A 21,602-nucleotide genomic window follows, 5' to 3' on the forward strand; every position below is an offset into this window, starting at 1 on the left:
CAGCAAAATTTTCATTTTTTGCCAAATAAGAGCCACCCTTTTTGCCAAATAAGAGCCACACGGGGTGGAGCCTACCTCCCACCCCGAGACTTTTGCATGTGATGGTCAAGCTCATGATTTCACAGCTGCATTTACTATTGAAGGAGTTAGTTTACATAATTGAAACTTGAACTGTCTATAGCTTAGGCAAAGAAGATTTTTTCCTGAAAGTTTCAACTTTCTAAATGACTGCCCACAGGGTAAAATATTAATCACAAGATGGCGCATTTTGAGTTTTTTGCTCGGGCTTCATCTTTGCACCCTCCAAACTTCAATAATTTCACATTTGTTTGGTGTCAGTCTCATGGCGGTTAATTACCAACGAAAAAGAAACTTTTTTTGAAAACAGTGTTTGACGGGGTCATTTTTTCACCATAAGATGGTGTATTTTAGCAATATTTGCTGCTGGTCCATATTTTGATAAGAAATAACTTTTTAATGAAAGCAGTGTTTCCTTCCAAATTCAATGTAGTTGTAATCCAGTAGGAAGGGAGCCTCCAGGATAAATTTGAGAGCAATGCTATGTTTTCTATGGAAGCTACAGCTTTTTTAATATGGTCCAAAATTTGTGTTCGCATCAAAATGGGGACACTTTGGGCCTCCATATTTTCAAACTGCTTTGAGACAATATAATTTTGAAACTGGATTCATGTAATATACCTGCAAGTGTCTCATTTTACCAGAAATGAAGTAGATTAAATTTGCAAATTTGAGAGATAAATGCTTGTTTAAAAATGGCCGAAAATGACCGAGCGCTCATCAGCGCAGGGGTGTACCCAATTTAAAAATGTCATAATTTGAAAAGTACAATAGATTTTGAGCTAAAATTTTCAAGTTTTAGCTCAATCATGTTATACAACCTTTTGTCCGATTTTCAGCAAATTTGGAGAGGGTCAAACTGGGAAGTTTCAAAATTTCAGGACGTTTGGCATGGAATGACCCAATTATAAATGTAATATGGTAAAATATCAATTATGATGTAATACATTGTGATGTAATATTTACCCCATAGTCTCTAGAAGCTTCTGGTCCAAGCGACCTGTTATAAATAGTCACATAATCTGTTTACTTTATTAACATATTTGTTGAGTTGAGAATTGTGTATTATGAAAAGTATATTGAAGACGATTGTAGAGTTCCAGCCAATATTGAATAGATTGTAAAGTGGAAATTATTGCCAATTATAAAGTAGCTGTTTCAAGTACATAGTAGGTATGTTTATTTTGAAGTCGACGAAGACGTTTGCTATTCAGAATTTGATTTCTTTATGTGGTCGAGTAGAACTATTCGACCGTTCATCTGATTGTTTAACGTTTGATTATCCCAATAAAATATGTCATCAATCTTTACAAAGTCTCTTTGCGTGTAAGAACTAGAAAGAATTGTGACAGTGTGACATCCCAACACACGATGGGCCGCCAGTTCACCGTAGGTCAATTTGTTTTCTTGGCTCGCTCCGCCATTCTACAATTTTACGGACAAGTCGTGTCAAGTTCTTGGTTCCAAACTCTCCCTCCCCCCAGGTACTTTGACTCTCCAGCCTGGTCTCCAAGAACTAAGCTAAATGAACCTCTTTCCTGGTGCCAATATTCGATATTTTTGGTACAGCTCGGAACCCAATGGAATTATATTTTATGGGTTTTCTATAACACATAACTTACCTGTGTCCCATCTTTCAAACTTTTTTATTTCAGGAACTGTCAGTGGAAACTGATTGTGCTTCATCTTCCAGACCATCAGTTCATATGGAACGAGCTGACAACTGCGTAGGTTCAGTTGAAACGCTATTTCAAAATCAGAATCCAACATACATTCAAACTATGAAACAAATCCACCACCACTATCATCTTAATACGCCAGGTGAGATGGTTTTCATTTGATTATTTTTACTGTGCATTAACTGGTGATGGAACAACTTCCAGGTCTGGTTTCGGTACCAGCCAAACTCCGGCCATGTTTTTCAACGGACTACCGGTATGGGGCCAAATGTGATATGGCTCTGGCCCGGAGGTTTGTGAGCAAGCTATGTTTGTGTGGCTGTCATCAAGTTCATGACCTTGGATAAGTGTAATTTTTCTTATTATTGTGGTGCTGTAGTAATGCAAGAATATATTATATATGTTGCTATGTATAGGCTGCTATGATATATACTTGTAATGTAAGATTGAAAACTGAATTAAGGGAGTCAGTCAAAAATTATCAATATCTTAACAACAATACTGCATCGGGTGGATAGAAAACATTGCTAAATTTGTAATCTACCCAAAAACTTACTCATAAAAGGACTCTTAAAGGACTCTAAACACTGCCATTGAAAAAATCTACAATTTTACACCAAGTGAAGCACACCAATAGATTAAAGCAATTTAACAAGAAAATTCCAATCAGTACACAAATCTGGGTGATTAAAATCTAAATCAGGTGAAATACTTTTGGCAGAAGGCGAGATCCTTAACAGATGAAAAGAATACATTGAAGAGTTACATGGGACCCAGAAAGAACAACAAAACCATTTGAATTCTCTGAAACACTTTGAGACCCAACCATTTTAAAAAGTGAAATCACATTTGCTTTTAGCAAAACAAAAACAAACAAAGCATTAGGCCCTGACGAAATAAGCACTGAAATGATAAAAGCACTAGATGACAATGGCATCGATGTACTCCACGCACTATTTAACAAAATATATGACACTGGTGAAATTCCAACTGATATGACAAAATCTACTTTCATTATAATTCCAAAGAAACCCGGTGAGAAAATTTCCCGGTAGTATACTGTATCTCGGTAATGGAAAGAGATAGAAAGATGTGTAAAGTGCCAGCTTGTGTGGAATGGCCAACTTCCTATCTGCGCTTAATGCATTCTTCTACCCTATCTGCAACGGAAAAAAACATTAATTGCAAAAAGCTTTTTTTTTTTATATTTTTGATGTTTTGTTCCCAACGGTGCCACATTTTGTAATCCACTTAATTTTGTTGAATAATGCGCCTTCTTGCATTGCACATGGACCCTTGCTTTTTCCTTCAGCCTCAGCAATTCAGTGAGACAAGTAAATTTCATTTATATACATGATGCATCCAAAAATGTGTCTCGTGTTTATTTTTAGTGTCCAATACTTTCGATGGTGTAATCAGTCACTCGTTTATTAATACCACTATTTTTGCCCGTGTTCAACCTTGCTGTATCACTCATACTCGAGTATACTTTGGACAGATTTTCACCACATGCACCAATAATCGCGTTAAAGACAGCTTTACTATTAACAGAAATTTTCTATGGAGAAAAGACTTTACTCCGATAACTCTTTCCATAGTTTTGTTCTTTTTTCGATCAGGCGTCTAAACGCCATGGTCTGAACCAAAAACACATAACGATCCATACCATTCACATTTCGACCATAGTAGTAAAGCTGCAGAAATTTGGAAGCAGAGATGTCATCATCACATTTTCTCGAAGCATGACATTAAGGCGCGAACAAAACGGCGCGAGACAAAACGGCGCAGAGACAAAATGGCGCAGAGGCAAAGCGGCGCAGAGCAAAATGGCGCAGAGGCAAAACGGCGCAGACAAAACGGCGCCAAAGTCAATGTATAGAACGATAATACTCTGCAACCATAACGAAAGTTTATGTGTGAATAAGGAGTTTTGGAGCTGGTATACAAGTCCCCCCCCACCACCCTTGGCAACTCATGACAAAGAGGAATTGACCAAAACATGTGAAAAGAATAAGGAAAAGGTTCTGAGCTTGTTACGTTGACTTTGGCGCCGTTTTGTCTGCGCCGTTTTGCCTCTGCACCGTTTTGTTCGCGCCTTAATGTCGTGGACCGAGATTTTCTAGACAGCCTTCTTGTTTTCTCCCTATATCTACACACGGTAGTCGGTGAGGCAGCAATATCGTCACCAGCATGCAAGCAACTGGTCAGATTGTTTGCGAATAGAAGTGTTTCGTTTGTCAGCTAAAATACAGCTTGCAGAAGTTACAGCGAGTTTCCGTTCTTTTTGCGTACATCTTGCCACCTGTTAGTGGTTTTTTGGCGACATCAAGATCAGGAATTAAACCTCGTGTCTCATCTTCCGAAGACTCACTGCTAGAAACGGTTTGATCAAGTCTAATGATATGTGAAGCTCTTGGTCTTAGTCTCTTCTGTGCTATCAGGCTGGAAGTTTCTGAGCTGGTTGAATAAGAGCAAAATGGTTCATCTTCACTCGGTAACTTACGCTGGTAAGATCTCTGATGACTCAATCTATTTTTGCCTTTAAAGTAAAAGATATGTCGCGAGATGCAGTAATAAACATTTTTCTGGCAGACCTTTGATCTTTCAAAAACTCAACCTCCTCTTCTTGGATACGGTGTATCCATTTACAACTATCCAAGAAAGTTTACTGTTGTAATTCTTCACCTCTGGTGGAATGGCACATTTACACTTGCAGATATCAAACAGTTTATGGAATATGCCTTTTGTCGCTCCCGTCTGCTACTGTTTTCTTTTCTTGATTGCCTTAATTTTGATTATGAGCAGTTTTAACCTGGTCTCAATTCGAATGATGCTTATTACCGAAAGGCTGGCACTAACTCAAACATGAACTATAGCCTATCATTAATCAACTGGTTCCTTGACATCAGCTAAAAATGGAGGGCTGGAGGCTTCTTAAAGAACTTGGGATTCGTTTCACTGCATTGCTTGCACAAAAAAGTATAGTGGTAAAGAATGCTTATGTTTGTAAGTAAAACATTCCCTGGCAGTTTTTCGTACTTTTGCAATGTCTTACTGACATCAAGTCTTGTTTCTGGCATTATAGCAATTGAACTAATCACTTATAGGTAGAAATAGCTGATACTTAAATCTTAACACCTGCAATGACAACCTGTAGTAAATTAAACCAGCAGATGGCAAATGACATCGAATCTATTCTGCAACGGGAGCTTCTCAAAACAACCCTACAAAACTGACAAATCTTGTTGCTACAAACTCGAACAAGAATGTAGTTCTGAAAACTTAAAAAGCCCAGTATAATAATCTACAAGTCGTCCTCCTGCAATCTTGCATTGTTAGGTCATAGTATCGTCATAATCCATCGTCGGTTTGTTCCCCACTAGTGGGGGTGGCCGATTGTTTCCGCGCAGCAATTGTTTTAATCCCTTTTCTCCATTTCACCCTGTCCCTTGCATCTTCCTCCTTCAGTCCGACTTTTTTAAATTCATCCTTCACTTGTTGTTTCCACGTTCTTCTTGGACGACCGCGTTTCCTCTTCCCATCCACCTTTAGATCTAGTGCCTTTCTAAGAAAACTTCCTTCCTCCCTCCTTATCACATGTCCATACCATCTTACTCCATTTGCCCTTGCCAGTTGGTCTATGGTCTCTCTCATCTCTAGCATATCCAACAATTCTTCAGTCCTTTTTTCCCTTCTCGTTTTCACCCCACACATTGCTCTCACCATTGACCTTTCCGTTCTTCTCAGGATTGCCAGTTCACTCTCTCTCAATATCCATGTCTCGCTACCATATAGCATTGCAGGCCGCACACAGCTCCGATATACTTTCCCTTTCATCCTTAGTGAGAATTTTCTGCCATACAACATTTCCCCACATTCCCTGAACTTTGCCCAGCCCAATCTTGCCCTTGTTGTCACCGCTGCTTCACATCCGCCACTTCCATTTATCCGATCACCCAGATAACAGAAGTCTGTCACTGTTTCGATGCCATGGCAGAACTCATCATCATGGCCTTCCACTTCATTCCTTCCTTTACTGCATTTCCCACAAACAAAACACTTCGCCAATCTTGTTGCGGCTCTCTTGACATTAGCACATCTTGCATGTACCCACTTTCCACATTCCTTGCATTGCATTGAATTTCTCATCACTCTCTTGCCACATATTCCACAGGGATCTACTTTGCTCTCAACAACTGTTCCTTCTGCTCCACTCACCATCACTTTTGTTTTTTCAAGATTCACCTTCATACCCTTGGTTTCAAATGCTTCTTTCCATTTCTCAAACTTTCTCTCCAGTCCCTCCATACTATTACTTGTCAAGACCAGGTCGTCGGCATACCTGGTATAATTAACAAAACCTGTTGTTTGTTAAAAATTTTATCACTGTAGTTACTGGAAGCGTTTTTCTTCTTTAGAACTGAGAACAAAACACCAAAAATATGAAAAACACAGCTTTTTGCAATTTAACCTTTTTTCGTTCCAAAAAGTTAGTAAAATGTATTAACCGCAGATAGGAAATTGGCCATTCCGTACAAGCTGACACCTTACACGTCTTTTTATCTCTTTCCGTTACCGAGATATCGCATACTTCCAGGAAATTTTTCCACGCTTCAATTTTTCAAACTTTGGAGGGTGGCTGCGCACCCTCTAAAAGTTGTCCGATCGAAAAATATTTTGGATCGGCTGTATGTGACCAAAATCCGATTTGATTAGACGTTTAGTATTTTTGATTTTAAAAATCGTGGAAAAATGAAACATCCTAATATTTATTCAATCCAGATTAAAATACAGTAGATAGTTTTGACATCGGTTTTTTATTACATTAGCAGCGCATATAAGGAAACATGATTATTTTATGCTAGTTTTTTTTCAGTTTTTTATTGATTTCTGTCTGCTTTATACAGCGATGAGGATCAATGCATTCTGCGATGGATACAGCGCTATATAAATATATGCATTATAATGTATTATAACTATTATTATTGTTATATATACTATAATTATTATTATAACCATTATAATTATTATTATTCTAACTTTATTATTCGTATCCAGGCTTTCGCCCAGTGGTTGAATATTTAGATTAAGTGAACGGGAAAGCATGGAAGCCAATCTTCGTGACCACCTTCAAGCACGCCTTTAAGTGTCCTGCCAAAGAGACAGCTGCATGCTCTTGAGCGGTATCGAACCCACGCTCATTCGAGTGCCGTGCCAGTGCTCTCACCACTCGGCTATGTTATTACAACTAATAGATGTTTTTGTTTATGGTGCAGCATGTTGGCGGCCAGGTTTTAAAAAAAATTTAATATCATTCTGCGGGCCAACAAATGTTAAAAAAAAATAAATGACCGGAGGTAGGGACACACGTGACCTGAAGCGTAGTTACAACAACAGTAGGTTACGTGATTGTCAAATAATGAGGAATGGATGTTCTGTTACGGCTTGTCAATGTAAATAGTTTGTTAAAACATAAAGAACTAAAAAAATGATGTTTGCTTTGATGTAAAGAACTAAAAAAAATGATCAGCAAATAAGTACAACCAAAGTTCCTTTAGTTAAGTTTCATTACAAATTATTGAAAGGTTCATCGGAAGCATTTTCATATGAATCTAACGTTCCACGATTATCCATGAGATCAAGTTCCTCATCATCTCACCACCTGCAACAACAAAGTAAGTTTGAAATCAACTTGTTTTTAACATTTTGTTACTTACATAAATTGTAGGCCCATACAGAATTACAAGTTCAGTTCTCAGAGCAACCGACTCCAAGCAAAATAATTTTAAATCAAGTTAAACTCTATAGGAAAGGAAATGAAAATGTTTTTAAATAACACTTTAGTTTCAATTTCAGTTCCTTTGGTTAAATTTTATCACAAATTATTCAAAGGCTCATCAGAAGCATCCTCACATAAAACCATCTATCCACGATCATCCATCAGATCAAGTTCCTCATCTCGCCACGTGCAACAGCAAAGTAAGTTGGTTATCAACTTGTTTTTATCATTTCGTCTTAATCATTGCTTTAGTAGTAGTAGTAGTAGTCCAGTTTTAATCCGGTGATGTCCCCGTTACCGAGGGTGGCCGGATTCACCTCCAAGTGCCGCAATCGTCTTCACACCCTGCCTCCACATCGATCTGTCTAGCGCGTCCTCTCTTGTCAAGCCCACCTTGCTGCTTTCTTCCTCAACTTGCTTTTTCCATGTTTTCTTTGGTCTTCCTTGTTTTCTACGACCCTCCACTCGCAACTCCAGCGCTCTTCTCAAAACATCATCTTCATCCCTTCTCAAAACATGCCCATACCACCTCACTCCATTCGCTTTTGCCAACTTATCAACACTCTCATTCAACCCAAGCAAGCTCATAAGTTCTTCGGTATTCCTTTTGTCCATCAGCTTTACACCACACATTGCTCTCACCATGGCTCTCTCAGTTCTTCTTAAAATCGCCAATTCGTTTTCCCGTAAGCACCATGTCTCACTTCCGTACAGCATTGCAGATCTCACACAACTAATATAAATTCTTCCTCTCATTTTCAACGGAAATCTTCTACCACATAACAACTCTCGACACTCTCTGAATTTCACCCAACCATTGCTTTGATATAAATATATAGTTTTGATAAAAAGCTTTATAATGTTGTGCGTCAATTTTTGAGGCTGATTTTACATGAGGTCTATGTGCTTGATTTGTGGCTTACTTCAATCAGAAGATAAGTTGTGTAATTTGCTTTTTTTTATAACTTGTGCTTTCATAAACAGTCTAAAACAATAAGCAATACTATAAATGCATATTGAAGCTACTCCAACCGAAATTGATTCGGAAGTGCTGCAAGACACACTTCCAAAAACACCAGAATCTGCATCTCTGTCATCCTCATCTCCATCGTATGTCTATCCTTCCAGTTCCACTCAAACATCATCTTCGAATCCTGGTAAGTTAAATGCAAGATCAAGTGCGACAATGATTCTAATTTTTTTTTTACGATGTAATATAGACTTAAGATAATTATACGTTATCATAGCAGAGAGTGTTCAAATTCAACTGTTTAACTTTATGTAAAGAGTCTAACTTTAACCGTAATTTAAAATATGTTTAAGCTATCATTGCTGACGTCGTCTTCAAGACTTTAGCAATTGTTGCAACAATTCTTGAAATGTCCAGTAAATGACACATGTGCACCAAAGGTGGGGCAGCAGAGCGCTACTTTTGCAGCTCCGGTACTAGCGCGGTACTGTTTTGGTAGCAATAGCGGTGCTACATTTTTGTTAAAGCAGCAGCTGCAGTAGCGACGTTACTTTTGTTTGCAGTCGAAAGAAAATAAGTAGAAATAGTTTTAACCGGAAAATGGTTTTGGACTTTTTTTTGACCCATACCTGTTTTCATGCCGATTTCACAATCATGTTTTGTGTCTGATTGCAAAACTCGGAGGGGTTCAGACATGCACCAAGTCACCAACATCAACAATGAAGTAGAGATGTCTATTTCAGAATGACGTATCCCTAAGAAACGGTTCCAAATTTAAACTAGATTCAAACTATGGAACCGAAATATCCATAATAATATTCATATCCAGTTACTGCAGAGTACATCAAGCCCGAAGAATTCAAACCTCCAGCAGCAGATTAGAAATGAGCAGAATACTCATGTTTATCACAGCCAGTATCTCCTGGAAATAGTTGGAGATAATGACACTTGTTGTGAATCTTAGAGATTTAACCGGAAAATGGTTTTGGGAGGCCGTTTCCTGCCGGCACCGTACCATGTAGTCCATATTTCACATGGACTTTGTGTTCATAGTTCAGCAAGTATAACCGATACTAATGCCATAAAGTTTGGCTCCAAAAGCAGCAGGGACATATTTAGCAAATTTATTCAACGCGTTAACCAGAGCTGTGGAGTCGGGCGAAAAATACATGATCCCGACTCCTCGGTTTATAACTGACCAACTCCGGATCAGAAGAAGTTGACTTTAGAAGGTTTCTAAACCACCACTCCAGTTGAAGTATATAGTCTCAAGCAAGCAATATAAGTGTATAGAACTGCCATGGCCACTTACACTTCAGAGATATCGGTCATGTTTTTCGCACGGACAAGGAGGAAGAGGGGTTGATACAGTGCGGAAATGGAAGGAAGGGGGAAATTTTTTCCTCAATTTTCTGAGGACGTGTTTTATGTACAGTCCCTTGTGTCAAAACCTTTCCTACATTTGCGGCGTGCACTTCATTTGTAGGCATTCTGGACCAGATGAAGTGGCTGTCTGGGTAGAAAGCGTTGCATGCTGTGTAGTGTGAGCGCATCTTTTATTTATCTTATGTTCCATAAAGATAAGTTTACTAATAGCTCATTAAAACCTAACAAATGGTGAAAACTAATAGATGTGTTTTCTTACATTACATGTTCAGTTAATTTTTTATTTTTTATTTTCATTGTTTTTTCCGCAGTCGTTACATCTGTAAGGAAGTGCTGGAAAAACTGCAAGAAACAATTGAAAACGTCAGTATCCACATTTGCTACTTTTTAATGCAAAAGATTAATAAATTTGTTTTTTTATTTTTTAGGCTCAAACATCGGAATAGAAAAGCTAAAAGAAACGACACTCAAGCTGTATGACCCTGAATATGACGTCGACCTGTGCCATTTTAACATCTCTTCAGACGGTTTGCCAGACGTGTGTGCTGAACTTTTTTTGGTTAAATTTTACGAAGGAAATCTTGTTCCCGATGACAACAAATATGATCCCAAAACCCATGAATTTAAACTAACAAAATCTGACGAAAAAGTTGACTTTAATAAATTGGTTTTGGATGCTCAAAACAACGATTTTGTTTCAATAATTGGATATCCTGGGGCAGGGAAAACGACCTTGTCCAAGCGCCTGGCTAGGCGTCTTTGTCAGTGTGGTGATCTTGTTGTTTTAAGGAAGCTTTTCATGGACATGAGCGACAGTGATGAGGACACATATACTTTGAAACAATTTTTATTGGGAGATAGCAACTATAACTTAAACGAGAATGAAGCCACTTCTGCTTTTGAATGGATCAAAAACAATCCAAAAAAAGTTTGTATCATTCTTGACGGATTTGATCAAGTGGAATGGAATATAATAAAGCCTGTAAAGAAATGCAACTATAACAGCTCTCTTACTTCTCAGGAACTAGTTTCAAGCCTTTGCCAAGGACAATTTCTACGTCACTGCCACCTCATCTTCACTTCTCGTCCTCACGCTATGCTGTCCATTCCTAAAAACTGCAGACCAAGTCTTATTTTCTTTCTTCGTGACTTAACCTCTTCAGATATGAGAAAATTGTTTGATGCTTTATTGAATAACCAGAGTAAAGCCGACGAACTCTGGGAATCATTAACCAGTAAAGCACCCCAGCTAGAATCATTATGCCACAACCCACTTATGTTACAACTTTATGTCAGAGCTTCATTGGGTTCATCTGGACAAGTGAAGTGCATTTCCACAATGACCAATGTGTTTCATTCTGTGCTTAAAAATCTTAAAGCGTCTGACAATACAGGTTCTTTGTCAGATGAAACTGTTATGAAATTTCTTGAAATTGCCTATGACGCGACAAAAGAGGGTACAGTACTTATTAATGCTACAACTCTTACACAAAAAAATCTGACCATCAGTGAAGTTCAGGATTTTGTTGTACCTTTATTAGGATCCAACAAAAAATGTCCGCTGCTGGAAGGTAACCAACAATTGTACTTTACACATCAAACCTTCCAGGAGTACTTTTCAGCTTTGTATTTTTGTCATCAAATGCCATCAAGAGAGTTCGCTTCCTTTGTCCAAAACAATCTGCTCAATGATCATTGGTCCATTGTTGTACAATTTCTATGCGGTCTTTTGCTGGATCCAAGCACAGGAAATGGTAACTTTACGATTGATAAAAAACCATTATTGCAAAGAGCTCACTGTTTCTCATTTTCCATTTTTATCCTTGATTTGCATTTCTATAGTTACAATGCTGAAAAAAGTTGAAGATTTTAACGCTTAAAATTTGTTTAGGTTTTTGTGATTCTTACGTGTACCTATTTACTTTTTTATGATGTTCAAAGACAAATTTAATTGCAGCGTCAACAAATATTTAACAATCAATAGCTTGCTATTAAAAATTAAATGAGACTGATCTTCGGGCATTTTTTTCAGCATCATGATACGCTCTTCTGGTGTAAAATCAGCTAAACTTTCACAAAAGATATAAGTTATTTTTAAATCAACCATAAACAAACGCAACCTAACAACAACACAGCAACCAGCATGACACTAAATAAAATTTGCAAACACTTTCGGCTGTACATCTAGCGCTTGCTAAACCCTTTAAAAAATAATAGGCTTTGTATTGCTGAAGTAAAAAGGTTAAATATGTACAGTCTTCTGCAGAAAAAAGAAACGTTTTAAAATTTGAGAAAACTACGAAATTGTAAAAAAATATGTTATGCAGCTGAAAACCGGATCAAAAAAATAATTGAAAACAAAAAATTTGTATTGCCCGGTTAATCACAGCACGTGTTAACTACTACAGTATGAGACTACGTTGGCAATCAATTGTCTGTCTAGCTCTAGGAGGATTAATAAACTTCATAATGTAATCTTAAAGTAACATTTAAAATCTACACTTTAGCGATTGCAAATCTGTTTGCATTTTTATAGACTCTTCAACTCTCAAGTTTACTTAAAACACAGGCTACTTTATTTCTTCACTTCGAACGCGGAAAAGTTCATTTGCACACTAAGGCTACGTTTACATGATAGGCGAAATGAAAATGACCGAAATGAAATTTCAAAGCGGCGTGAAAAAGGTTTTGTTCACATGCGATCTCATTGCCGCTGCTTTTGGTTTCGGGTGAAAAGAATACAGTCTCTACGCATGAGTGATTTTCGCGCTTGTAACTATAAGCTACTGAGTACGCTGAAAATAAAGCTGGTTCTTCTACCCAAAAAAAAGCATAGATTCTACAATAAAACATGCAATTCCAAAGGCTACATTAACCAGTACTGAAACAGCACAAGTGTTTTCAAAATTCTTTTAGGTCAATAGACTGACATCACAAGTTCAGAGCAAATTTACTTGTGTTCTTCAAGAATGTACTAGCTTAATTTATTGGCTAATTATTTGCTCTTTACTAGTGCACCAGTCCAATGCATGTCTTAAATGGTTACAGATGACATTGACAATAAGTGTTTGTGCTCAGTCTAAAAAAACAGCCAACATTCTAGACTAGTTCTAGTTGAAAATGCATATCATCATGACTTTACAAATATAAAGCTATGCCTATTGCACTGATGTAATGCTCAAGTTCTCCTTTCCTAATACACTTTGCAGCATATCTTTCAGAAATTGGGATGATGGGTTGCAGATGGCTGGTTCTAAAGCAAAACCAATATTCTAGACCAGTGGTAAAATTCTATTATTATGACTTCAAAAACAAAACTATTTTATTTATATTATGTTCAAGTTCTCTTAACGTGCTACACTACAAATTACTACACTACCAGTTAACTGACTATAATCAAACTACTAGGGCTAATTTCATTGCTAGGATCTCATTGCGGCGTGTTTACATAGCCGCAACCAGTTGACATCGGTTTCATTTCTGTAAAAACTACCGATGTGAAATCCAGACCGCCATGAATCTCACTTCGGTCGCCGCGTGTAAACAGATTACGCGTCCGCCAAACAAACCGAAATGGAAATCTTTCATTTCGGGCGCAATGAAACGTCATGTAAACGTAGCCTAAGATCGTTTGTTTAAGATAAAATGACAAGCCGTAATGTAGTAAAGTTGGAACCGCATTTCCACAATTTTTTTACACGTTATCTCGCAAACATTTTGGCACAACCCAGACCTGTACCGCTCATCAAAAGTTTACAACAAATTACAAACCAAAACTTTCAGTAAAGAAGTTATTTTCAGAGCTTAGAGTGAGTTGCTGTACTTCTGCAAAAGTGATGATGGCAAGCCGTAATTTTTATGAAAATGTGATTTTTTTCAGGTAAAGATTTTCCAAAGAAGGATGTATTTATTTCAGAGCTGTACAAGAAAACTCGGAAAGTTGCAAGTAAGTAAATGTTTTTACCTGTTCAACACAGTTTTTTATGCTAAAAATGTTTCACCAGTTTCAGGGTAGCCTATATTTAAGGCGGGACATGTTTTGAGAGGATCGGCGGACAGCTTCATCAGTTGGTTGTTGAAGGTATGGTGGAAGGAAGCAGGTGCAGGGGAAGAAGGAGACGCACTTGGGGTGATGATGTGAAGCAGTGGGCTGACTTGTCGAGCATTGGAGAAGCCAAAAGAGCAGCAGATAAACGTGACATGTGGAAGCAAATGACAGCCAACCTTCGGATCGGAGACAGCACATAATGATGATGATATTTAAAGCACTGAAACTCGATATTGCGTTGCTCTTTGAGTGGTTTTATTTTTAAAAGGTGTTCGAACTTCAAGTTAAAAACAATCCAAAACTGTAAAATTATCAAGTGAATAGAATCAGCCAGGTTTCAGTTCAGTTGTTTTTTTATTTCTGACCATCACAGCAAAAACAATACACGTCCACATAAAAGCACAATAAGTAAACTATATAACAAAAGTGGAAAGAGCATGGTCACGGTTCAGGCAACAAAAGTCAATTTATACAAAGGTCGAGAAAAGGTAGAAGCGACAAAACGTTAACGTTAAAACGTGCTTGTGACCGAAGTAAGTTATTAAGTTGAAAGAAATTTGGCACCGTCGCAACAAATTTGGGAACAAAAGTTAAAACAACAAATATTAGATACAGGTATAAACACAGTAAGCATAAAAGCACAATAAGTAAGCTATACAACAAAAGTGGAAAAGCATAAAAGTGAAGGTGAAATGAAAATGAAAAAGCAAAAAAGAAAAAACATGCTGGTCACGGTTCAGGCAACAAAAGTCAATTTATTTAACAAGCTAGACCTTGAAGTTGAATTGGTTTAGACAAGATAGCCTAACTATTTTTCAACATTTTAGCCTACGCCTCCGTAAAAGCCTAACCGTCGATCATGGAGTGGCTACCAGAGATGAAGTCTTGATTTTCAGGCTCGCATTCTGTTTGTGGTAAATTTGTACATTACTAAGTTATTGTTTGTTTCTCCAAAAAGTTTTTTTTACTAAATACTAAACTTTGCCTTCGCATCCGCTCCGTCTCCGGTTCTCAGACGAAAATTCGAGCTCCGGCTCTTGTTGAAAACTGCCGAACTTTGCATTCTTTTACTCCGGAATTTCGGGTCCTGCTCATCTCTGGTGGCAACCCTTCGAATATAGCCTTACAATTCTTTCATGATTATGAACAGTACTCTGCTCTAGAGAACAATGCCTACGGCCCTTCCAAGGGCTATATAGCCTACTAGAACTAAGAAAACGTTAACCCTTTGAAGATTGGAGAGGGGGCTGTCAATTCAACTTTTTTGTATCAACAGTTGTGGGCTATCTCTAAAACCACTGAGGCTGCGACTACGAGATTTCTTGACTTTTCCTAACTTTTATTCACCTCTATTGAGCTGAAATTTTGAGCGAATTATTATCATCATCATCACGTGCCGTCTCCGATCCGAAGGTTGGCTGTCATTTTCTTTCACAAGTCACGTTCTTCCGCTACTCTTTTTGTTTCTCCAATGCTTGACAAATCAGCCCACTGTATTACGTCATCTCCCCATGTTCATGTCCTTCTTCCCCTGCACTTCTTTCCTTCCACCATACCTTCAATAACCAATTGATGTAGCTGTGCTGTTGATCCTCTCAAAGTATGTCCCGCGAATTTCATCTTTTGTTTTGCTAAGTCGTTTGCCCATCTATCTTGCACTCCAATTCTTTTCCTAATTGCTTCGTTTGTGATGTGTTTTTATAGCCTATGATATTTTTAATATTCTTCTATAGCACCAGAGTTGAAAAGCATTAATTTTTTTGTGAATTTCTTTGCTGTAGGTCCAACTTTCACTTCCATATGACATGACTAGTTTGATGTAACAAGATAGAAGTCTTAGTTTTAATTGTAAATTTATTTCCCCCCTTAAAAATTCCTTGCATTTCCAAAATGACGCTTTTACTTGACCGATTCTTCTTTTTACATCATTGGTGCATCTTCCATCTTGTGTAATGAGGGATCCTAGGTATGTGTACGTGGTGACCTGATTCAATTGTTCTCCTTCCAGTTTAATTTTTATTTTATTATTTCCATTGCTTTTTTCGATCAGCATTGTCTTTGTTTTCCTCAAATTGAGTTTCATTCCGTATTTTTTACTGATTTCATTGATTTTGTCCATGCTTTCTTGCAGTTTTTCTTCTGTGCCGGCGAGAATGACAGTGTCATCTGCGTATCGTATGTTGCTTACTATTTGACCATTGAATTTTACTCCGTTTTTGTTTAGTGTTGTTAATGTTTCCTTGATTATTGCTTCGCTGTACAAATGGAATAATATTGGTGAGAGTATGCATCCCTGCCGAACTCTTTTGAATAATAATCGGGAAAAATTCTGTGAGACTGCTACCACATCGAACTGCTGCTGTTTGTTTAAAATATATGTTTTTTATAAGTCTTCTTTCTAAGAACGGGACATTAAATTTTTCGAGCAATTGTAGTAATTTGGTATGTTTTATCCTGTCAAATGCTTTGCTGTAATGTATGATTGTATGTATGCAATGTAAGTGTGTTTTCCTTTTTCTATTCTCCGTTCGCCAATTGTTCGAAGAAGGAAGATTGCATTTCTTGTTCCGGATCCTTTTTTATATCCCACTTGATTTTCATCAATTTGTTGTTGTATTATTGGGGTTATCCTTTTTTTGATAATGTTACAGCTTCGGTAGAGAGTTTGTCTTGTTGAACCACAGGCATGCGAAGCCGAGCAACGTTATCAAGTTTAACATATTAAAGATTATTATATTTACAAAAAACACAAAACTACGCAACAATTAAATATCGAACGTTTTCGACATCTTCAGGAATAATATACATATAACTTAACTACATCTGAATAAAATACAATGGTTAACTAAATCTATAAACAGGAAAATACAAAAACTGCACAGTACTTCTGACTAGCTCAAACTCAACGATAGGCTCCACGAGAATCAAAGGTAACTGCATCAAAAGGTGTTAAACAGATCACATGACATGGTAGAAAGGCAAGGTGCGAAAAAACTAATTTTAAAATACAGAGAGCAAGAAAGACGAGCCGCAAGCATACAATTGTCTGTTCAAAAGTGGATTGTGACGTTTTATGTACAAGGCTTCCAAGATCTTAGTTTGATACTCAGACCTGCCTCTGGACATGATCTCAAATTGCTTGATAGAAACGTTGTTTTGACATTCTGTACATGAGAAAATGTGATCTTTAATTGCGCTTTTCTGTACATCTGGAGAAAACCCACCAACACTGGCCTCATTGATGTTTAATTTGTTACTTTTTCTTTTGTTGAGGGTGGCTGCTCGACTAGAAGACCTTCCAGGTCACTTCGCAGCCACCCGTTGCAGTATCCACACATAATACATTTTACGTTATCGTTTGTTTTATCCGATTTTGTTGAATATGTGTGTTTATACTCGCAACAAATAAAATGTCAATCAAAAGATCAGCCCCATCTTTGCAGCTGGAGGTTGATCTTTCATTTCTTTTAGTTTGGTGAACAGTTTTGGCGATCTCATGTCATCTAAATGCTCCAACTCTTTGCACTTTTTTTCCAGTAATCTTCTTTTGCTTTTCTACAATCTACACATTTGTCGGATCTTCTTGTTTAGTTTTTTTACAGAAGTGCGTTTTTTACAAGCAATGTTCCTTTCAGATTTCGCCTTTCTTTCATTTTATTCAGTATTTCTTCCGTCATCCACTGTTGCTTTTCTCTAACAATTGCCTTCCGCATGTGTTTTCAGCAACTTTTTTTATACAATTTTTCATCCGTTTCCAATCCGTTTCTAAACATTTCTTTGCAAGTTTATTGTCCAGTTCTTCTCTTAAATTTTCCCGTTTTCTGGGGTCCTCTAGCTAGTTGACGTCCCACAATAAATGTTTCTTTGTTTTCTTCAATGCTTTCAATTTGTTTTTTATTTTGCACACCACCACGTTATGATCAGAATCGCAGATTTGAGCGAATAAAGGTTATAAATTGAGAGATATAAGGCATTTCTCAGCACATCCTCTGAAATATTTCATATTCTTTTGTTCAAAATTTTCCCACCAGCTGGATGAAAGTAATTTATTTGGCCCATTTCTCGTTAATCCTAACTGTTTCACAGCGTGAAGGGAATTGGCTGTCGCTTGCGGTAACTCATATCACTCCTAAAGCATAAGAAGAATTGACAGCCCCCCCCCCCCAAACTGAGCAAGATTCCAGGAGCCCAACCTTCTAAGGGTTAATGTTTTTTCTTGGAAACATTAAATTCAAAACTTATGACACTAAATTTCAGAAACTGGTTGAATGCAAATTAATTTTAGTGAAATATTCAAACAATGAATTTTCTGTCACAAATTCTTACTTAAATTTGTGGTTATATTATATAAATGAATTAATGTTTTGTTTTTTAGTAAACAACTTGAGTTCAATGTTTGATTATTTTATGGTTAGAACCAAACTGTGGTTTTAGATGACAACCTGGTTAGCCGAGCTAATATTGATTTATATTATTCCTGCATTGTTAGGTTACTATGATGATGTTCGCTCAATCATCGCCATCTCAAAGATCTTGCGGGAAGGCAACGACTTGGAAGTGACCGTCACAGCACGAAGTCAGTTTGATGGAGGGAGGATAGGGATGAAATCCTACCACACTCAGAATGACATTCATGCGGTGACGTCATTCATCAAGTCGATGCCGAAGCGGATTAAAGTCCTTGGTCTGACCAGATGCAAAATGAATTCCGATCACTTCCGTCCATGGAAGGAGGCGATCAAATCGATGCCTGGATCCGTAAGTCATGTTTAACTTTTATATCCAACACATTGATTCATGGTCAGTTGTTATGTTGATTCAACGTTGCATTACGTTGTTTTAACGTCTGAGTTTCAACAAGTTTCTCAAAATAAGTTCGAGTTTCCAATTTTAATCATTTTTTAACAATTCTTGTAAACATAAAATAAATAAACAAAAAGTCACAACATAAATAAATTGTTTATGTTTAATTGTTGAATCATAATTAATTTGTGTTTAGATCGTTGCGATGCGTCTCCATGGCAACCTCCTATCCCTCGATGACGTCATCGAGGTGTTGCACAAAGTTGAAGAGGAAGTTGTGATGGTGCGATCCCTCGATGGTGGAGATGGGGAGGGGAGATCTCCGAACATGGAGGAAGAATCCAAACTACAAGCAGCATTGGATCGGTTGGACAATAAAGTGAGAGTTTTTTACGTTGTATCAACGTTATAACTATTAATTGTGTCAACATTGAATCAACGTCAATTATTCGCTTTGTCTTTTACAGGAGTTGGAGATCTGGGTTGGCCTCCGTCATTTCCTCTCGCACAAGGATCGATGATGTTTTTATTTATTTGTAGATGTTTGCAATAAAATTATGTTATCCAGTGATTTTGTTTGGTTGAGTTAAAAATACAACAACAAACTGCTTGTTTACATCAGGTGACGTAATATAAACAAAAATGGGTGCTAGTATAGAATCTGCCGCCTTGCTCGGTGACGTCATGACACTGTGTGACGTCATGCAAAAAATCGCAACTACTTTTGAGAAGGGTGCAAAAACACGGAATAGAAGTGAAAGCGGAATGGATATTGTAGCGATCCATTATTTCAACATATAAGTCCTGCCTTTTACTATAGTGAACTAGTTTAACCTAAATTTAATTCCTAGTGTTTCTGTAATTTTCCATGTAATCTGCCCACGAAGTGAATAAGAAAAAGGGGACTGATAATAAATGATTTGTTCGCATTCAAATGATTTGTTCGCATTTGGAAAAGACACAGTTAGACCAGTTCTGCTCTCAGAAAACATTAAATTGATTGTTTACTTAGAATGTAATAATTCGTGATAATGTTTTACTGTTCTGCAATTTCACTATTCTGTAATGTTTAAATTCAATTTGTGTTATAGACCTACAACATTATACGAACACCTTCTGATAACCTAAAATTATAATTCGAATAACAATAATTGTGTGGAAGTTAGTTCATGGAGTCAGATAGCCAAACTAGATAAATTAGATAGATAAAAATTTCATCAGGCAGTCAGACGGCCTTAATCTTAATTCAACTTATAAACAAACATTAGACCTTAAACAAACAACAACCATTAAATAAAATCGTTACTCACATTTTTATAAGTTACGTAAAATAAACGTTACCACAATATCGATTTTTCAATAACTTATAAATGTGCTATAGCTTTCTCATTTCCGCTCGGATTTTACTATCGTTGGAAAGCACGATGCCTCATCTACCCGAATGAATTAATTTCCAGTCCAAAGTAGGCATTATATTTATGGAGCGCTAACTTAAACTTTACTATTATGACACAAGCTTAGCCTACAGTCGATCAATTACTCCAAAAGTTATATGACATTTGGACAACGCCATGAACTCCAAACAGACTTTTTAGCAATGATATCCATAAGCAGACAATAGGCAAAAAGGGTTTACTTCCCGTTATTTGAAACTTGCTTGAACATTTTTAATCTTTCCAGACATGTTGGATCAATATGCTTGGCCAACGCAGTTTTTGAAGTCAAGGTTCAGTTGGTCAAGCAAAAATAGTAAGCTACACACTTAGCCAAACGCAGCAGCACCAGTTTTCAAGATTAAACAATAGAAACCATTTAATGATGCAGAAATCAGTAGGCTTAACAGCATCAAATTTTACGTCTTGAAGTAGTTTAACATCGCCTATCTTAATACGAGAAGTAAAATGGGGTGATTTTGGTCCAGTTTTGAGACACCGCTTACTTTAATTTTACAATGGTTCTGGGAGAAAACTTTAATTATGACCCATATTGAAGGCTATCAAGAGCCCTTACATAGACTTTGAAGTCATTTGGTCCATGTGTAGAGTTTAAAAAAAACTATCAGTTAAGTGGTATTTACTCCAGTGTTTTAAAAAAATTATAAGCAGAAATCTTTTTTCAAGACATGCTCATTGCCAACCCCAAAAAAGGGTGTCACTGGCCCCTTTTAGAGTTTTTAAAAAAATTTCAACAATCAACACTCGTGATTATGTATGAAATATCATGTTAATTGAACGAAAATGTAGCCTACAAGTAATATATGGCCTGGCACCTGGTTTCCGTTTGTATTTCCTAAGCATGTCAATTTTTGAAATATTAATCTGCACTCTTATCAAGCCAAAATTTAAGAAAATGGATCACTAACACAACTAATATTCTGTAATAAACGATAAAAAGTGGATTAACATCATACAAAAGTGGCCAAAGTCACCCCATATTTTCTACATGTCAAGGAGTGACTATAGCCACCCCCTAGGTGAAAGAAGCAAATGCCCAGCAGCCAAATTACGTAATTATTACTAAACCTAGAGCTAAAACTTAATTTCTGTCAATGCTTGGCATACCCAATATGGTCAGACACTGGCGTGCCAGGTAAAAGTTTGCAAAGTTATTTTTTGGTGTTATTTGGCGGCCATATTGGATCCTCCAGAGTGAACAACTGAATTCACATTTTTCTTAAAAAATTCTGAAAACACATAAAAGAGGATATTTACAAACCTATGCAAATGACCAAAATATAGCAGAAATATTTTAAGTTGCTCTAAGTTAACCAGTAATCTTTTTTGTTTGTTTGGTACAAAGTCACCCCTGATGGCCAATGTCAACCCATTTTACGGAATGATTTGTTCTTGATGAGAAACA

General features: G+C 37.1%; 1 protein-coding gene across 1 annotated transcript in view; it reads left to right on the forward strand.

The window, feature by feature from the left end:
* Window positions 1-19,375, forward strand: part of LOC145777706 (uncharacterized) — a 35,557-nt gene extending 16,182 nt beyond the window's left edge. The window contains exons 3-11 of the mRNA XM_082589143.1: window positions 1,734-1,899; window positions 7,343-7,432; window positions 7,650-7,736; window positions 8,559-8,693; window positions 10,321-11,646; window positions 13,773-13,838; window positions 18,430-18,698; window positions 18,940-19,122; window positions 19,211-19,375. Coding sequence (XP_082445269.1) covers window positions 1,734-1,899; window positions 7,343-7,432; window positions 7,650-7,736; window positions 8,559-8,693; window positions 10,321-11,646; window positions 13,773-13,838; window positions 18,430-18,698; window positions 18,940-19,122; window positions 19,211-19,264 — 2,376 coding nt within the window. The 3' untranslated portion in view covers window positions 19,265-19,375. The remainder of the gene's footprint in view (window positions 1-1,733; window positions 1,900-7,342; window positions 7,433-7,649; window positions 7,737-8,558; window positions 8,694-10,320; window positions 11,647-13,772; window positions 13,839-18,429; window positions 18,699-18,939; window positions 19,123-19,210) is intronic.
* The last annotated feature ends 2,227 nt before the right edge of the window (window positions 19,376-21,602 follow it).

This window comes from Aplidium turbinatum, chromosome 9 (assembly GCF_918807975.1).
Source record: "Aplidium turbinatum chromosome 9, kaAplTurb1.1, whole genome shotgun sequence".
Lineage (NCBI taxonomy): Eukaryota > Metazoa > Chordata > Ascidiacea > Aplousobranchia > Polyclinidae > Aplidium > Aplidium turbinatum.